Raw genomic sequence first — 21,351 nt, 5'->3', positions numbered from 1 at the left:
CAACTTTTTAATTTTTTTGGATAGACAAATTTTATGATATGGGTTCGTTATATACATGTTTAGAGATCAGATATATTTAATTGTACGCCCCAACACCACTATATTTTAAGAGTAATTTCAATTTTTGTCAAGATGTGTAAATGCGCACTGTTAGACAGTTCATTGCACAAGAGTGCGCATTTGAACGCTTATGAGTACGCATTACATTTTATGAAAAAATATTTGTTTCTAAGGTGAAAATAAATGGGAATAAGTGACTACAGACTACACATAAAACGGGAGACCTATTTCTTCGTACTCTAGGGGTCTTGAAAAGACGAGAAAACGTAAAAATAGAAAGTCGGTCGACGGACTCGATTACAACACGCTCAGGAAGTAAAAATAAAAAAAAAATCACCATAACCACCACCCCACAACTCGAGAAGCAGTACAAAGTAGTAGAGTTAAATAATTCATTACCGTATGATATGTATCTCCAAGACTATTAGACTACATATTGCAAGCAATGCGCACGCTTATACAATACCTCGCTGCGCACTCTTGTACATTTGTACATAACCTAATGTTTTCAAAGTTAAAAGCTTTTGATGGACAGAAAGTGTAAAACTGTTAGTGTATAACGACACCTTAAAAGTTACAACTAATGAAAATTATTACTGTAAAATAAAAGAACTGGTACGTACCTTACAAAAAACTAAAACTATGAGCGGTAAAAATTACATCCACACAACGTGTGAACATAAAATCGTCAGTACGACCAAACTATAAACTATATTCAGGTCACTTTTGCACCTTTATCTCAGGTTTAACATTAAATTCTGAATGGTATAACTTCATCTTACCCAGATGGCACTAATAAGCAGAAATCATCAGTGCGTACTCTTATACATATGCGCACTCTTGTACACATTTACCCTATATGTGAACTGAGTTAAGTTACACAATCGCCAGTTTGAGAGTTGTTAGGCTTAAACCACTTAAGTCATAAAAGTTTTCCATGGTGTATGTCAAGTGAGTTTAGTATGCAGCGATATATGTTCCAATTACTTACAATGTCACGTGGTACATAGTTATTTTGCAAAGTACCTATATATCTACTTTGAATGTTTTTCTTTTGTCTCTACTAAAATTTTATTAGATGATTTTGAAGGGTTGGACAGCACAGAACCAGAGTTAGCGTCGGTTGCAACATAACCTGCACCTACTGGTTAGTCGTCGGTAAAAATATAGGAGTTCTAACTGAAAAAAATTACAAAGTAAGAAAATATAAAATTTAAACTTACCAAAAAATACAAACGATACTTATACTTATGTACCATACCTGTTTTTTTTACTGAAATAAGATTTTTAAAATAGGTTTTATTTTTTAAATATAATTAAATTTACGTCAGTGCGCGGGCACAACAAGAATTATGCCTTCGTTCGTACGCCTCATATAATAATAATAACAATAATAATAAAACTTTGGCAGTAACTTGAAATTTAAAAAATACATCCCTGACACAGATTTGTACCTGCTCCTGGCACAGTGTCAAAAAAATTTTAATCGATAAACTCCATAGTACACCTATACTTAGTACAAAAACATTTTGAAGGTGCAATTTCAAATCTTATCATTAAGTAAAGTTTTATCTTATACCGATCTTATATCTACTTATTTTACCTTAATTAACAAGGTCTGTCTAATACAATTTGGAACACCCATTATACTTACCATATAAGTGTATGTATTTGATAATAAAAACAGATACTATAATATTAATCCATCTCAAGTTAAACTACTTAACAACAAAATGAACAAAAATTGTAACACGATTTTAAAAAGTTTATATAGCGGTGTCCGAAAATCACATTAAAATTATTTTTCTGAGACATTATAAACTAGAAATAATAATAATAAACCATTTCTATACTTTTTGAAATTTGTTTTAATATCTAATATTATTAGTCCTATTTTTTAATATACGGGATTTTGTAAATGTAAGTAAACATTTATAAGTCGACTTGGAGAATGCTGTAGGGGTGAGCGGGGCTAGTAGTCACAGGGGCAAAGTGTCTCAGAGCTGATAATTTTTTTGCTAATATTCACTCTAAGTGGCGACCTCTACCAATGAATTGTTTTACCAGCTAAGAATTAAACTACAAACTTTCAATACAGTAATCTGTACCATGTGGTGTTAATGGCTGAAAAAGTGTTATTCAAACGTTTTAGTAAAGTTTCGTATGCCGAAAATTATGTGGTAATACAGTTGTTTCTAAATTAAAGGTAAGTGTAAGTAATGTATTTAAGTTAGTAGATATTAAGTTGTGTTTTTGTGCTAGAATAATGCATTTACATTGACTATCAATAATTTGGTGGATTTTCATCGATAAAAATGTCGGTTGGGGCTAGTTGTCACACAATCTGTGGGGCAGATTGTCACTGTGACAACATGCCCCCAACGATAATACTAAGTTAAGACAATGACCACCATTCGTTGCAGATGGTTAGAACTTACAAGAAGAAGACGGACCGATATATTCCCCCCGCAGATATTTTCCTCAGAGCGGCAAGGGATATTCGAAATGGAATTTCTTCCATAAGGAAAGCTGCTGCAGATTACAACATCAATTACAAAACTTTGTCAAGATTCTGCAAGAAAGTTACTCCAGAAGAGTTAGCGAATAATATTACAAAAGTACAGATGGGGTATCAAAAACCCAGACAAGTTTTTAGTGAAGAGGAAGAAATGCAGCTCGAAAATTATTTAAAAAAAGCCGCAGATATTTATTTTGGTCTAACACCCAAGGAGGTGAAGCGACTTGCGTATGATTATGCCAAAGCTCTAGGGAAAGTCATGCCACAAAAATGGATCGACACGCTTATGGCAGGTCCAGATTGGTTTTCCGGCTTCTTAAAAAGGCACCCCAGGTTATCAATCCGTACACCACAATCCACAAGCTTGTCAAGAGCTACTAGTTTTAACAGAACGAACGTGGCAGCCTTCTTCGACAATTTGGCGAATTTATTTGATCGTTATTCTTTTCGTCCTACAGATATATACAACATGGATGAAACCGGGGTAACGACTGTCCAGCGTCCTGACCGTATTGTAGCCAGAAAGGGATTTCGGCAAATTGGTGCAATAACTTCTACAGAAAGAGGGACGCTGGTGACTGTTGCAATTGCAGTCTCTGCTTCAGGAAATAGTATTCCTCCTCTATTTATTTTCCCGAGAGTCCATTTCAAAGACCATTTCTTAAGAGGAGCACCTGCAGGAAGTATTGGAGCAGCAAATCGCTCAGGTTGGATGAATAATGATATTTTTCTAACTTTTATGAAGCATTTGGTTGCTACAGTGAAATGTACGAAAAAGAGTCCTATTTTATTACTGCTAGATAATTTGGATTCACATCTATCAATAGCATCTTTAAATTTCGCCAAAGATAACGGAGTGGTCATGCTTTCATTCCCTCCTCACTGCAGCCACAAGATGCAACCACTAGATAGATCTGTTTTCTATTCCTTGAAAAAATTCATTAATTCAAACTGTGAGTCATGGTTAAGAACTAATCCTGGTAAGACCATTACCATCTACGATATTCCAGGCATTGTAGGAAATGCTATACCATTGGCACTTGTTCCTAATAATGTAACATCTGGATTTAAAGTGAGTGGCATCTATCCATTCAATAGAGATATTTTCTCAGACCAGGACTTTCTTCCAAGTTATGTAACAGATCGGCCAAATCCAAATCAAGAATCTGCCAATTTGTTACAACCCGTTGAAATGACAACGAACACTTTATCACCTTCAACTTCTGCTCAAGCAGAATCTTGGAGTTCGACAAGTGCATCTTCGGCATCTACCATATCTGCGATTGAGTCGGCTTTTTCTCCAGAAGCTATTCGTCCCTTACCAAAGGCTCAAGAGAGAAAAAACACAAAACAGCAAAGAAAAAAGCGTAAATCTGCTATTTTAACGGATACCCCAGTTAAGGATGAACTTGAGGCCGAGCAGGTTGCAAGAGCGAATAAAGCTGAGAAACCCAAACGAAACTTGTTTTCTGAAAATTTTTCTGTTTCAAGCAACAAGAAAAAGAAATACCAGAGGAAGCAGCATAAGCAAGAATCTTCATCTGAAGAAGAAGAAACTTTTTGCTTAGTGTGTGACGGCAACTACAGTAATTCAAAAGATTCTTGGCTACAATGCACCCGGTGTAAGAGATGGGCACATGAAAAATGCGCCAACAGAAATCTATTTTATGTGTGTCACAATTGTGATTCCGATGATGATGATGATAGTTCATAAAAATTGTTATACATTTTTGTAGCACAAAGGAGTTTTCGTTATTTTTTTATATGCTTATTGAGTGTGACTCAAAATTCAAAATATTTAGTTACCTCAACTTTTCCTCTGATTTTTGTACTGACTTAATAAAAACATTGTATTTGCGATTTTGTCCACTTTTTTAGCACGTGACAAGTTACCCCCTCCCGAGGGACAACAAACCCCGTCATGGGGCAGGTTGTCACACTTTGCACTCTGGTACAAACTATTTTTTTTTTACTTGAACTACTAAAGATTTGTTAGTGATCTACTTTTTCTACGAATCTCAACACTTGTGTCTTTTGTATCAAAATTCCTTTACTCATGAAAAATAATACATCCGGTAAAAAAAAAATCAAATACAAATTTTGTGACAACTATCCCCGCTCTCCCCTATTGTCATAAAAAGAAATAATTTCTCGTATAGCTACATACAAAATTTTTGATAATAACAAATTAAATTTATTTATGTATTTTTATTAAGATGATAATTTTAAAATACCTGAAATTGTAAAAAAAAAGGTTCAACCCTTATTAAAGGGTAATACAAACAACGCACCTGGATATCAACTGGAATTTTATTTAATTCATTTTTTTATGTTGTAGGTCGTTTTGTATTTATATTACATGATTTCAATAAATAATTCACACTTGGCCGTTATCACAATGCATCTATACCTAACTGATAGCATTATCCACACTGCAGATTTCCCTTCTTTTAATACTCCGCCACTTTATGAACTTCCATATCTGAATGGACTTATGAGAGTGCGTTTCCCATGACGATCTGCGTAAAATAAGTTAATTAAAAAGTGGCACAATACCATCAAGGCACTCGAGATCATCCCAACATTCAAGTTTTGAAACTGACACCCATTGATGGCGCGACCGTAGAAAGAGGAGGCTATTCGCTTCCATCCATGCCTTTTGTCAACAACAACAACATACACACAAAAAAATAGTATACTCAGCACAATTCAAAAACACCTGTATAAAAGAATAAGAGACAAAAAATTAACATAACAATCAAGAGGCGTTTCCATTCAGCATTGGAACCACAAGTTGTGTAGATAATGCTCCAGACCCCGCCCACGGGCCCCATTGGACGTCTTCTCCTGCGAGCTGGTGCGCATGCCTACTTCCTTCACACCTTCCGATCATGCCACAACTGCATAGAGTTCGGTGCGTCTCGTTCGGATACACGTATTTACACCTATGCCGTCAATGTTGCCATTATTTTTGACAATAGGACATTGTAATTAACAGTGCGATTGTGCGGTGCGTCCATTTCTGTTGATACGGTTTTGTGAGCCCTTTGTTCGAGAACTGCTTCAAAATTGATCTCGACCTACAGAGGCAGGCCTCCAACGGCCACTTCATCAGGTATGTTTTGTAAACAAATCACTGTCTTTGCGTAAAAGTGATGGCTTTTGTTTACTTTTGGTCATGCGGATGTGGGTGACGGATTCTTATATGATAAGTGCTAATTTTTTTCTATAATCTCACATGTGCTAAAGGATTAAACAAACAGTAAAGAGGATGGGCCAAGTGTTCCTTGTCAAGGATGTGACACCTGTGCCCGAACGTACCTTATGCAACAAGGATGTTCCATCAAAAATAATTTATCGATCATTGATCTCTTTTTAATTTAAAGTCCATTAAACCTTTATCGCTCTACGTGCTCTAGTGATAAAAATCACTTTTGTTTTAAGTCTCGATGTCTATAATATACTCATTGTGCGACGAAATTATCTAGCATATTAATATTAGATGTATATGTGTATAGACCGATTGACGTCTTTCATATTGATAAAAATCACTACACACATCATGATCAGGAATATCACGTCCAAAGAAGTGCTATTTTTATCTTACTTAATCATAATTATCTTTTTAAATTTCTAAAGCATCTATCAATTTAACGTAAATAAATACTGTAAATGCCACTCGATGCTGTGCAGTCTGCTGCAAAACCACAACCAAATCATCTAACAGGAAATGCATTTTTATATCATAGAGTATGTCAACACTCAATTAAGTACACTTCTACGAACCGTTATCCAATTTTAAACACTCTGTAAGAGGCTACTTGCCATACAACAGTCAACAAATTATGAATGCATTATAAAAAATTAATATCCGCTTTGGAAGAACAAGCCTGCGGAAAATACCTTCTAAGCGATTATGACCTAATCGGGCAAAAGCTTTATTTCTTTTCATGTATAGGACAGTTTCTTAGGCGAAGGTCGTATTAAGAGATTTACACGCTTCATGTGTCAAGCAAAGAATGTTATTATGCTATAAAATGCATGTTCAACTTACTGTGTGAAATTGTGTTATGCTTCTTTAATGCTTTGTGTAATATGTTCATTGTTTTCTTTGATATTTGGTCATGTGAGCATAATTATGGGTTGATTTTCTGCAATTTTTTTAAGTCTGTATCTAATAAACCAGTACTTTTTGTGTGGGACTAAAAATATGATTGGAATAGGGAAATTTCAGAAAATGACAAATACCTACTCAAAAACTAGTCATAACTGGGTATATGATAAGAAATACAGTAGACAAAATAATGATGTGTTTTAGTGTCATGAAAAATGATTGTTTTATTAAAGTTTCTCGACGACGCGAGGCGGAGTCCAGCGATCTTACGAGGTCCGAAAACGCAGTTTTGTACAAATTAAAAATGATTTCTATATTCATGCTTGTAGTTTGTTTATAACAAAAAAAAAAAAAATTAACGGTACAGTTGAATGCTGTTTTTGTCGTTTGTTAACCTATTTGTGTATAAAGCTTTCAGTTACTGCAGACGATTTCCACCCTTCGTGCCTCTTTAACGCTATCCCATCGACATCTGCTCTAACCAGTATTGTGGCTGATGTTCGTCGCAAACAATGGTCAGTGTAGTCTTTATATTTGACAAATCAAAAAAAGAAACTACTTTTTGAACACTAGATGATAATTTATGGATGCCTGCAACTTGTCTGTGATATTTTCTCTTATGGTGCTTCATAAAAAATCTTGATTTATCCATATTAGGCGGACGAAAGGCGACGTATTTGTATAGTTTTAAGTAATGGTCAAGTGTAACTGTAACAGTTTTGAGTTTTTTCGTCTTTCTGTCTTACCAATGTGGTTCCTGGATTGCTAGTATCGTCAAGCTTTATTTTTTGCTCTTTTCAGACTTGACAGCAATATGAAAAGATTATATGGATGAAACCATAGTATAGCTAATTTAATATCGGTTTCCTTACCGTTGTCACTTAATATTTCTCGTGGTTCAGAAAGAACCGATTAATTTCTTCTTAGTTAATTCTTTCGACTTCATGGCCCGATATTCGTGACATTTAGTTTTCAAATATGGTATCAGCCTAGAGTAACTCTCATTTAAATTTGAGTACTGAATAGACCCCACACAACGTTGGCGGTTTAACCTTCGTTCAAGATTTTTGCTCAACTCTTTTGGCTTGGAGGTTAAGCGTTTTCAGGATACATAGAGGGTAGAGGTATTTCAATGTAATCGATATAGATACTAACTTTTTACTTATATAAATAATTTTCAAGCTACACTAATTCTGTTATAGTAACCCAAAAAAAATAATATTTACGTTTTTTGCTTTTCATATGGCACCATAACCGTTCAGCTGATAATGCAGCGTTCTTTAATTGAATGCGGATGCAGAACTTCCGATCACTAGACCTTGCTATACACATAGCGGTAATCTAATTCTATGTACGCAGACACACTTTTTGTAAAAAAATATGAAGCTGTTGTTTGCAAAAGAGCTGGAGTTATTTATAACATTGTAGTTGAATTATAAACAAAAATAAATTTTGTTGGTTATCAAATATAGACCTTGCAACGTACTATACAACAAATTATCATTACCTACTTTACAATAATAAACATGGCGAATGGTAACATTAAGTGCCAACGGTGTTCCTAATTTTATAGAACCACTAGCTTAACATCGATATTGTCAAAAATATCACAGTCCATGGAATGACATCTAAATAATGTTCATATAATACACGATATTCAAACTACCAACGACCATTATCTATATTATAAAAAAGTGTTTAAAACTATTTTTGAATTTCTTCGAAAACCAATATTACTTAAATTGGTTCTAAGATTGAAAATTACAAAACTCAAAACCCCCAAAGCATTTTTTCCTTCCCTTTAACTACTAAACCCATGAATTATTTCAGTTCACGTTTCACGCGTTAGTGTTGTGTACAAACAGCATTTTTTGTCACCCCGAAAATAATTTGTTTTCAAGTTATTGATTCTGAAGACAAAAATGAGACTCAAGATGTGTAGGTACACAAAGTTGAATAAAATATCAAAGAAAAATTAATTATGGCCTCAGAAAAAAATGGTGTACTAGCCACTGAAATTTTGACATTCGTACCATATGCAGCTTTTTCCTACTTGCTTTGAAATATACTAATTTGTTACATTTTACATAATTTAATTCGATTTTGATTAATTTGAAACTAAGAATTTAAACCTTTAACGAATTTTTGAAACTCTTAGGTATGTGATAATTAAGTGAAAATTCGTTGTGTTCATTGGAAAATATTCAAAATCTAATATTTCGTTTATATACGACACATGTCATAAATCAGTCGTGAATTAGTAAAATTAGTGACCGATCATTAATTCAATGTCAACATTATATTGACCGTACAAATTACAAATTGATCCATGACATCATATATAAAAAAAAAGTGAATGCGTATTGAAAATCAAGACAAAGCTGTGCTCCCGAAATGTGTCCAAACTATTTAATAAATTTAATAAACATTCATAAGTACCATTTTAAAATATACCTATTTTATAAATTTTTAAATATTTGGTATGGTTAATCAGTCTTTGAGTTACAACAATGTTATTTGAATTTAATTTTAATATGACATTTTTATTATAAATGTAAGTATGACATAATGAAAGTACATCTACAATAATTCTATCATACAAAAAAAAAACACATTTATTTAGTAAGCTTTATATGATTTATAACAAAGAAAACATTAAAATAAATGGTATTTTTTCTCATTTAACAATGTGATGTAGCATGGTGTTAGCGAAGTAAATATATTCAGTTATGGATAATGAATGTCATTTACAATTTATGTCACAACCAGTAAGCGGTTATCTAAAAAATAAGACATGTAAACTGAACCGTATTAAAAAAATTGGGGTGGTTTATGAGAGACAACTGCCAATATATAATTGTTCCAATTATTAATTATATTAATCTACACTGAAAATAAAAAAGATCATATCATACGAGATCGTCTAAATTGCAAAATTGTGTATTATGATGACTATAAATCATTTTGGGTATAAAAGTAATTTTAATATACAAGCAGGAAAACTTATCTTTTTTTTGACACCATGTCTGTCTATATCCACACAGACAGCTTGGAACAACTGTTTAGTTTATTAAATATGCTAATTTTCATTAATGTTTAAAGGATGCGTGTCTAATTCGCTGTATTCGTACTCTTTTATAACGATTGAAGTTTCCGGCTAGAATCCAGAAATAATGTTTTCATTGTTCACATGCAGTAAAGGTCACAAAAAAAATACCAACACTTCATCAACAAAATAAATAGTTATTACCACACATGCATGAATTTATAATATTATTAGAGAGACAGAAACAACACTAAGCAAATAATTCGTGGTAAAGTAATTACGTCAATTAAAAAGTCCGTTGGTTGATTGATTCCGTTACACAAAAATGTGAACACGTATTAAACTAAAATAACCTGTTATTTGGTGGAAGTGGGGGAGGGAGCTACAAGTATAAAAAATATATTATTCTTCTCTAAAACTGGATAATTGATAGTGGATTAAGAACATTAATCTTTCTTATAATGCTTACCTACATAAATTTCGTGATTTATACCTCACCTCGTAATCGAATTTAAACTTACCCTTCAGTTTTTTGAAGAAGTAAATCAACAGCTAATCCCTGTACACCGCAAAGGAAACTAGTAAATTCAGAAACGAGGTGTGGGTTCGAAAATTCAAATATTAGAAAACAACAGAGACGAAGTTCGTGAAAATAAAAGCTTGCATTCTAATCTTTTTAATCTTTTATTGGAGAGTCTTGAGGTCGTCGCGTCGGCCAAACTAACTCGATAACCCTGATAGACCAGTCCAGTAGCCTCATAATAATCCCACCGCGGGAAGTAATCTCCCACTTGGCTGGACAAGCGTCCAGCAGGGGTGGCTTGACCCTTGTTATTCGCCGCCGCTATTTGTGACCAATAGATCTTCAGCCGGGACAATTTTCGGACCCGCTCACTCCATTTAATGGATCTGAGACAAATGAGCAATTAGGCGGAGAATCGAAATGAAGTTAGCACGTACACGGCAGTCTGTTTTTTAAGTTAATTTTTAAAATAACGAACATTATTGTATTACACAGTGCTCACTTAAGGCACAAATACAGGTCCGTTCTTTATGCAAGTCGAGCTTGGCTAATAATCAAACAAAGTGATGCTTTTACATAATGTTAAAAAAATGGTAAAAATTTGAATTCGAAAAATTATAATTCAAATAAAGATTACATGTTTTCATTTTTTTTATTAGGTGAAATAATTTAAATTTTTAGCACCACTCGGTTAATGTAGAATATTTGTACTTCTAAAAAATTAGCAACATTCTTTGATATCAATTTAAAAATAACGAACTACACTTTATGAGAGTAAATGAGGAATATTGAAAATTAAAATCTATAATCTAGCCCTTTTCAACTCATTGATTGTAGTGAAACGTGTTCATGGAAAGTATGCAGCTATAAAAACGATAAAGAAATATATAAAAAATATATATATAGAATTTTTTTTAGGAAACTTAACTTTTTGAAAAATGCCCTAAAATATTCGTAAAACTAAAATTGAAAATTCGGGCTAGTAATTTTAGTTTATCCACTGTAATTTGGATTGCACTTTTCGATTAATCATAGTAATCCTGTGATTGGCCTGTGTTTAAATGTCAAAATGGCAGTAATTAAGCTCATTTGGACTCAGTGAATGATTTATTTCTCATTTAGGACACTACTTGCCTTACCGAAGTGATCTTGTATAACACTGGAAAGTGCAATTAGCTGCTATGAATCAGGTGAACCTGTGGAGTAGCTTTAAACTTCGTTATGAAACCCATGGCAACTAAATTAAAAATTAAATTTTGACCTGTCATTTTTAATAATCAAAATATTTCTTTTATTTAAACCAATGACTGTTAGTACAAGAGGCTGGCAGTATGCGTTTAATGAAACGTTTAGGCGATTACCTAAGTATTCAGGAAAGCACGAAAAAAATATATTCAAAGTCCTAAATTTTGGAAATTCAAAATTATTTTAAATTCAAACCTAAAACGCTTGATTTATAATGTTCATAACTATAATCTTCTTGAGAAATATGAATATATAGTTTAATATAAGTTGTAAACTTACAGAACAGTTTGTCAAATCATCTTTAGAACTGAGTTAGTTTAGATCGGTATAGTACCCAAAATTAGAAATATAGTCAATGAAAACTGCCATGTACCTAACTATAATACAAATAAGGCAATGTATCACTTCTCCAAACCCTTGAGCAAAATCTTCTAAAAGATTGACTGCGACATGCAGTTTCCGTTTCTTTTGAAAAATAAACAAATATGGATCATTTTATTATCTACGAAAAGTAAAAAATCTAGCTTCCCAAAAATTTGTATTTTAGGAAATGTATTTTTTTGAATTTAGTTCTTTCAATTTTGTGAGCTCATTTCTCTACCTAATTTCGATGAGTAATGACAGTATTTTTTCATATACTATCAGTTGTCCTTTCTATCATAAATGAAACAAGTTTCCTCTAGGTATTTTATCTCCCGTCATAAGACAAAACAAAATTGTTTTTTAATTATAAACCATTTAATCAAATGGAAAGCTCTTGCTGTTCAAACATTTTACCGACACTACCTGCGATTTGCCGTCGGCAACCAACACGGAGGTGTTTGATAAATTCTATACCCTGACAGCTCTATTAGTTATTTAAATTATTTGACGTTTAATGTCCTCCCGCATCTAATATTAATTTCAAAGAATCGATTGTGAAGACTGCCAATGCGTCAAAATCAAATTTTTATGGTTCTTGATCTCGTCGTAAAATAAATCAGATTATAATTCGAGAAATTGTTCAAAGCACCATAACCCATAGATTTTCACCAGGTTTTACAGATTATTAGCGTCGGTCCTAATTCGAAAACAATATCTTTAAAACCGATTTAAATGCCGCTTTAGTGTTCACGTAAGTTTGTCGGTATTGAGAAGTGGTAATTTTTCGGCAACAATATTTAAATTGGTTTTAAATAGTCGCCGTGTTAAATTAAACGTTTATCTTTTGAATAATGCAGCATCAGACCGAGATCATTCCATATTCATAAAGATATCCACAAAAGGCACACCAAGTCTTGAATATTATTATTACGATTGCTTTTATGTTTGACTTTTTCAAATATTTTATTTACTTTGTAAGGCTTGTTTATCCCTTTTTTGTTTGCACGGGACTTATTTAGATACGTGTGGGAGAACTTGAAGAGAAATTATTAGAAAATATCGTCGACTCAATTTGAGAATGAATCAGATAAGAAAAATCAATATCTAAACATTTATACCCACTCTATTATATCTGAATTAGGGGCAACTTAATACTTTTTCGTATTAAAACTTTCAAATGTTTGCTTACAATTCATTGGTTAGTAAATGCTCGTGTATATCTATACCGCCTATTCAAATATAAATCAGAACTGCCAGCATGTTTAAAATATAATCACTTGAGGAGTGTAGAGCGGCACCCGTGATAAAGAATTAATGAGAAAAATATTCATTGGTTGTTGTTGCATATCTACATGTTTTTTACTGTAGTTTACATAAAACTAAATTGTGTTCTTTTAAAGTAAATTAATAAACAAATGGAACGACATTAACATATGTTACGCACTAAAATAGCTTAAAATGGAAAGAATAACAAAGAAAATAAGTATAAAAAGCGTGTTCAAATATTCCCAAAGAAATAACTAAATGACGAAAATTGACTCAAAATTTTTAGAAGAGATAATCAGATACTTGTTTAATAGGAAAACTATATTAGGAAAGAAGTAATAACTGATGAAGCACCGAAATAGTTGAAAACTAGGTATAACAAATATTTAAATTTTTCCTTCAGTATTTTGAAAAATGTATTACTTTAGTTTTTAAAATTGGTCGTGTTCAAATCAGGTATGATTTGACAACAATCGGTACAGTAGTTTCAGACAGACAAATGACAGACAGACTGGAAAGGGCGACCATTTCTTTTTCGTACACTAGGTGTCATGAAACGTCGAGAAAACATTAAACTGGCAAGTCGCCCGATGGACTTGATTGCTGCACTTGCTTAGCTTATGCTCGGGAAGTAAAAATATGAAAAAGGAGTCGCATTTTTTTGGCTATTGTTTAAGATCGGTACCTAGCAAATGTTGGAGGCCATTGTCACACGATTTTCGATTTAGCGAAAAATTTCCCTCAATCCTTTCTTGTAACCAAAGCCGAAACGCTTTCTTTAAAAGTTTTTTTTATATGCTCTGCTTAATTATGCACCTTAATTACTGAGCTTTACTAATCGAACGCTCCTTAATATTTTAATTTATGCAAATTTCAAATGTGCAAATCGATATAAGTTCGACGAAAATAGTTGCTGGTGCAACTAATGAGCGAAATGGTACTTCGTCGCATAAGAATGAAGTTTTTTTGGCAACATGTTAGCCGAGTTAAATAAACATTCAAGAGTGCCAAAGACGTTTTAATACTATTTGAAGTATTAACAAATTATAATTTCTTTGTTTTATTGTAACTTAATCCTGCATTTTGGCTAGTACATCTGAAAAAAAAAACTGAGAGCGTTTTTGTAGTTAATACAATTATCTGTAATCTTTATTAATAATGTTGGGCGTAACATTAATAATAAAAAGTTATGAACAGACTTTGAAGCTAGAGAATTTTTGTATTTTCAGCGCTACCAAAAAAGGAGTGCTTGACTTTTTATAGAGTACTTTCTACTAAAGATTTAACGTACCTACTTATTTATTGTTTTATGTGGTTAATTTTCATTGGTTTTTACTTGCCAAGTAGGAAAAACCCTGTGCTTTTCGAATACTAAGTTAAGAATTACATTTTTACGTTAAATTTAAAAATTGAAAGAACGCGTTTTCTCGAAGTATAAAAACCTATATTGAATATACCTACAAGTTGCCCCGAATATCCAAAAATTCAGAAAAATATTGCACACTTAACATACATAAAAAATATGAAATTTGGAAGTGGAATAGTCTTAACATTAAACATTTTTGAATACAGATTATATACGAATGTATTTTAAAAATTTCAAATTCCAAACTAGGGGATTACAGGTGTTCTAAAATATACTGTCCGCTTTATTTGTGCTTCATGCATAGTTTGAGTCGAAATTTTCTTATTTATTAGTAACTACCGAGACTTTCAGGTTCAAAACTGACGAACGAAAAAAGGAACTACAATATAAATTAAAATATAAAATTATAAATCTTCATCACTGGAATCTTGACCTAATTCAGTTGCAATATTTAATAGTGGAGTGGCGTATTAGTGAAAGTCCAACCCTGTACTGTCATAAATTGTCAGTATTGTTGAAAACAATTGAATGTTGGAGGTACAACTTAAACGAAGAAGTAAATCTATCTAAATCTGTATTTTTCAAAGGAAAATGACCACATTTTCAAGTAAAATCGAGAAAAAAAAACACATACTCTATTTTCCAGAATAGAAAAATCTCAAATTAGAAACAAATTATTCTGAGGGGAAAGTTGCATACAAACTTGGCGTTTTCCTTATATAACTGTTTTGTACGATCTAGTATAAAATTAACATTATTCCAGCAGTCAGAAAGGCAACCGAAAGAAAAACCTCTTGTATCGTGTGTGTATTCTGTTTGCTCAAATGCAATTTACCATAATTTGCCCATTAGTCGTCTTACCACTTGTCCCCTTTCCATTTCCCATAAATCTTACGTATTCCCCTTACCTAATTTTTATTAATTTATTACTTTACTGTTTCCTTAATTATTGTTTCACCTTACCAACCGGTTTAAAACACAACTATATTCATCGCCAAGTGTTTAATATTTTTGTACTCAAAACTGCTTATTATGAATGTAGCCTCAAAAAGTTATTCATCCTGTAAAAAAGACTTTTTTTCACTAGCAGCCTGGACGCATGCAAATGTCGACTCATTTAGTGGTAGCAAATTCAACTTTTGCTACCACGGGTTCAAAAAGAAAAATTGAGGTTATGTACGCAATGTTTGATGTGATTATTTCTTAAAAAATGAACAAATGTGTGCTACAAACATTACTTGAGTATACGCATGGTAGTTGGTTGGTAGACGGTAGAAGATAAAATGATTAACTCAGCGACAAGTATAAACGGTTTTCTTTGTGTTGAAGATTTAGATCAAGTTTGATTAGAAATCAAAACAAAATCACGTTGCGTCAAAAAATTGAACGTTTATTTTTCAGTTTATTGTCTTATGGTTTCTGCTAGTGAAAAAAATAGTATATTAACCACGGTTGCAAAGCCACTTCTAGACCTCGCACTTAGAGCCCTCGACGCTGCGCGTCTCGGGTTCTAATTTGCGCTCGGTCTAGAATGCTTGGCTCTGCAACCTTGGCTAATAATATGCTATATTTTGACAAACAGATACTGACACGATTTTTTTTTTATAACTGCGATACAAAAATAAATTTTTCTAAATAATGTCAGGTTATAAATTAAGGAAGGCAAAATTTGCAACGGGTGGTATTATTGGTAAAACGCGTGTGTACCTAAGTAAAAATTTACCGGTCAAATCGTGTACTGTGTTTATGTGTTTTATGAACACCTAGCATTTTCTCAGAAGGAACATAACATAATTAGTTGCAGCTTAAACAACATAAAAGCAGCTACTATTTCAATAAGTACCCATTAGTTAAGTGACGCAAATTCGTAAATTTGGATAATTTGCAGTGTTAATATTGTGCTTAGTGTTTAACATGCTTCTAAACTGGGAGTAAATTGTCCGCAAAAGAAGATGATTTGAATCAATCTTTCATTCTACGGAAGTAGGCCATAAATATTTTTCCGAAAATGAACTTACCAGCTCGAAATTTATTATAAAACGTTTGATATCATGTTTTATCAGTTGTACAATTTTATGTCACACTGCTGCGTGTAATGAAGAATTTACGCAGCATACTGATTGCATAGCAACGAGTACTTGAGGGCAGAAAAATTGGTTAATGAGTCTCTTCTTTGCATTTTGTTAACCATATTCCGCAGAAATTCGAGCTAAAAATTAGTTTTTTTGTCAACTATTGATCTTGAGTTTTGGTGTTGTTGAATTACCAATGGCCAAATTTTAGAAAATTGTTAGTATGTAGAGAAAACGCTCCAAATAAGATATAATAGAAATCAGTCTTCTCAATCAATTTCGGTAATTCAAGTAGTCGCTCATTCTGAGCATTCTAGGTTTCCCGGACACATTCAAGTTAGTTTAAACCGTGTCAAATTCCGAAAACGATTTCCATGTTTTCACGCCTGCAGGCCTGATATGGATGGTTGAAATCTCCCATCTGAAACTCCGAAAAAAATGCTGAAATCCTAACTACAACGATACGTTTCTATAATATAATTTAATGCGAACTAATTTTTGCAAAATTGTGAAATGGAAAAAACCAGGTTAGAAACTTATCGGCATTACAAACTATCTAATAATAATCAGGTGTGATAATTTAACCCATTCCTCAATTAAATATCCATTCAAACTAAGATATGACGCAAAAAGTAAGAAAATTCATCTCAATAACTTTAATATGCCTCTTTTGTTGCATAATATCACTAATAAATGAATACTTTCAAAATATTAAATATCGTTAACCATTTAGGAAGTCTGCCAACAATGTCTAGCACAATTTATTTAACACTAGAATAACAATCTAGGCTATCGTCAATTATGGAATATAAATTTTATATTTCACTCGTATTATAGACCAGATGCTAGTAATAACTTCCTAAATCATCTCAGTATTTATTCTTCTAAAAACATAGTACAGGAAATTAAAAAACTAACTAGAACTATTAGATAAATCGATCCTAGAAATTGAGTTATTCAGCGGCACAGGCGTGGCACATTCCACTACTGCAGCGGCTTTTATAGTCATAGATGTCTATTATACCACAATAGAAAAATATCCATTACGTACCACATCCATTCAGCTCGTATATAAAACAAAATTTTTATTTTCCAGATCTGTGGGCCAAATGTGCGAAGGCGGCTTCAGTGCCGCGGAGGGACTCTCGAGGATGGCCTCCCTAGGGGGCGCCACCTTGGGCGTCCCTCAAGGTCTGCAGAATCCACAAGCAACGAAAAAACAAGAGGATCACATCAAACGCCCAATGAACGCCTTCATGGTTTGGTCGCGGTTACAAAGGCGAAAAATTGCTCAAGAGAATCCCAAAATGCACAACTCGGAAATCTCTAAAAGATTAGGTAAGGGATTATCATTCGATGGGGAAACCATCATCCTTTTATTAATATGTGGAAATGCGGTTATTTATACTAAATACTTATTATTAATTTGTGTGTGGCTCTGTTATGAATATACATGCATATATTTGTTAATAATTTGTTTAAATTTTGTGGTTTGAGTTCATGTACATTAAAATTGAAACAAATCGAAACTGCATTAAAATGTCCGCAATTTATTATTTATTGTTCGATTGTATTAACATATTTTATTAAATCTGGAATACAGACGCAAAAAACGTGCAACAGGTTCAACTTAAAAATGGTTGAAATATATTACCATTGTAGTTATTATGTTTTAATGTTTGTAACTATATTAACAATATTTTTTTAAATCTGTAAAAATCGAGAACACAGAGTTGCAAAAATATTTTTTCGTCATAATTTTAAAGCACACCCAAGGTTTCACAGTGATCAGTACAGTAATTTCGAAAATTACGTATCAGTTAAAATGAACACAGACGGACAGACGGAAATGGAAGACGGATATGCATTGCAATATTTCTCTAGTATATTCTGGGAAATAGAAAGTCCAACGTAACGGGAACACAATAAAAAAATTTTTTGAAACAGACTGTGAAAATTTAAATATTTACTGCCTTTTTAAAGTGTAGAAAGAGTCACGTCAAAAACTGACGGTTATTGAAAATGACATTTAATAACAAAATAATTTTAGGTTAGAAAACATTTTTTTCATTTTAGTGTAAATCTGCTTAACCTAAATTACTGAAATAAAATGAATAAATAATTACAATATTATTAGGTACATTTACAAATTAATAAGCTGCTTTAAGCCTTTGGAAAATTTGGTTAGGTAGCACTGCTTCAAAATTAATTTATTTTTAAAAAAGCAAGTGGCAAGTGTTTTGAGTTGACAAATTACTTTTGAAATAAAAAAAAATAAATGGAACTAATCAAAAATATAATGGTTATTAAAAGAATCTCTTCATTGCAGCAGTTTCCACGACAAATTTTTGTTTCTTCTGAATGTAAAAGAAAACACAAGAATACGTCACTTTATCAAAATTTTCTGTAGGAACAGTAATTTAGTTTTTATTCTTACTGCATTGGACACATTTTCTAAACATCTACATTGTTATTAATTGCATTAACTTTGTATGTTACCTTATTCCACAATAATTATTCCGAATCATTTGAGCCAATCAATTCAGCCAAAAAACTTATTATAGCTCTAGTTGTATGAGCAGTAGCCCCATCCTGCTGAGAGTATTCATAAACTTAACTCATCTTCTTAGAGCTGATTTCAAAATGTAGTTAAAATTTCATCTCGATGTCTTGTACCACCAAAATTAGTCGGACTAATAATTCTGCTAACTTTAGTTTAGTTTAAATATATTTAATTTAATTGCTAAGTCAAGAACTCATAAAAACTCTAGTAACACAAATGTATCAACATTTCCATCATGATCTTGTAATACTTCTCTCTACTCAAATTTGCATTTTCGTGGTCTACTAGCCACCCAACATCAGAAAAACGTTCAATTAAATACATATTCATCAGAATAACTTCATTACACTGCTGCTTTTAGCTGCTGCTCATAAAAGTAATGAATTGAAATCCATTTTTGGCAGTTGTCAAAAAGTTGTAACTGAGTGTTGTGGATTCTCCCCTTAATTTTAAAAATATTTCTGTTATAGCCATTATTGTCAACTGTTGATCGATTTTTCACTTGACGATTCTTTTCAGGTTAACTTTGCATGACTATTTCGCATGGTACCACAAAAATAGATTTGCTAGAATAGTAGATGCGTGTACCAAAATAGAAACAAAATATTTTGTATTTTGCTACTTTATAAACATTTTTCCTTACACTTTACCGCAGTTCTTTCAATTACGACCCCTATATTTCGCCAAAGATTAACCGGCATGGGTCATTTTATAATCAGCACCGACCCTGTTATTCTGCCGTCCAACCCCTCATAATAACTGCGACCTTGCGCCAAGGAGTGTATGAGTTTATTAAAGAGACACACTATTCTGAAGAATATTACAAGTTATCGTAACAGTTTCAAAATATTATTACATATTATTAGCTTTATTGTTCTTAAAATTTGATAATAAAAAACATAATAGAATTAAGGAAGAAATATCAGACATGTCGTATTGTTCGGCTGCCAACTACAGCAAAAATGATAATTGGTACAAACCAAAAAAGAAAATTAAAATATTCTTATAAAATTGTGGATGACGCTTTCTACCTTACAAGTGTAGATATTAATACATTCGTATAACTGTCGGATGATTAGACTCCAATGTTTCGTTTTAAAAATAATTTCAAAATTTAAAAAAAAGCTTAGAAAATTAAAATGGAATTAACTTAATTGTTAAAATTCATTAAAAAATTTTCCGAAGACTACAATACACTCACTTATTTTCTTAAATCAGATTGTGCATACAAATACCGTACATCCTCAAATTTATTAACGAACAGCCGCTTATAATAAATTATACTTAATAATATTAATTACGAATGATTAATTTGAATGGACTTATCGCCCAGAAACCTTGATCTGTCAGTTATACGGACATACGGGACATGTACTCGTAATTGTGCATATAACTGTGGATGTTGGTGGAAATATAATTGTGTCCTCTAAATAATTAGAACTCTTACTTATATCCCGTTCTACAGATATTTATTTATAATAATATTTATAAACCACATCCACATTTGGCTGTGTCGTTCAACGTACCTACACCAAAAATTGCATGGGTTTCCCTCGTTATTATATTTTGTCGCCCATCTAGAAATGCGCCTGATTAAATATTGACGATGTTTTCTTTGTAATCATAACGAAATATTAATTGTGTTATTGTTGGTTCGCTTTATGTTGAAATCAAAATGTTTAGTTAAGAAGGAATAATAATAAAGCTGTCCGGTCGTGTTCGTATAAAAGGGGTTATTGAATCGGACGCTCGCTATGAACCTAATAAATACGATATGAATTTTAAAACTTTATAAAAACGTCGCTTAGCATATGAAAGGGCTCCTCCACATATGTATCCTGTAAACGTCACACTTTAAATACATTTTCCACCCTAAATGGCAATATAAGAGCATATCATAACACATTGTATCGGTGTAGTGGGGAGGCCTTTGCATTATTCATTTTTATTATTCATATCATCTAGGAAGGCCCTGATCGACAAGTGACAGTCAACAGCTGCTGTTTCACGGCACTCTGGATGTTCAAGTGTTTTCATATTCATTGCGTGTCTTCATGCCTAGCCTGCTGATTCGATTAAATTCATCAAAAAAAAGGCAAAAATACCACCTGGGTGAATGAAATGCCCACTCCTCCACAATAGCACGATTCGGAAAACATCAATATAGAAGAGAAACGGTTGGCAAAGCGCTTATATTTTGCTATAGATTTCGAGT

General features: G+C 32.5%; 1 protein-coding gene across 2 annotated transcripts in view; it reads left to right on the top strand.

Annotated features, from left to right (window-relative positions):
- The first annotated feature begins 5,469 nt into the window (after positions 1-5,469).
- LOC135122831 (transcription factor Sox-19a) overlaps positions 5,470-21,351 on the top strand; it is an 84,050-nt gene continuing 68,168 nt past the window's right edge. For both annotated transcript variants that reach the window (XM_064047279.1, XM_064047278.1), the window contains exons 1-2: positions 5,470-5,693; positions 17,670-17,911. In XM_064047279.1, the coding sequence (XP_063903349.1) occupies positions 17,683-17,911 (229 nt within the window). In that variant the 5' untranslated portion in view covers positions 5,470-5,693; positions 17,670-17,682. The remainder of the gene's footprint in view (positions 5,694-17,669; positions 17,912-21,351) is intronic.

Source organism: Zophobas morio, unplaced genomic scaffold (genome assembly GCF_036711695.1).
Source record: "Zophobas morio isolate AGI-343-1 ecotype UQ-CSIRO unplaced genomic scaffold, CSIRO_AGI_Zmor_V1 ptg000005l, whole genome shotgun sequence".
NCBI classification, from domain to species: Eukaryota; Metazoa; Arthropoda; class Insecta; order Coleoptera; family Tenebrionidae; genus Zophobas; species Zophobas morio.
The sequence above is the reverse complement of the archived record's forward strand: the minus strand, read 5'-3'. Positions and strand labels throughout refer to the sequence as shown.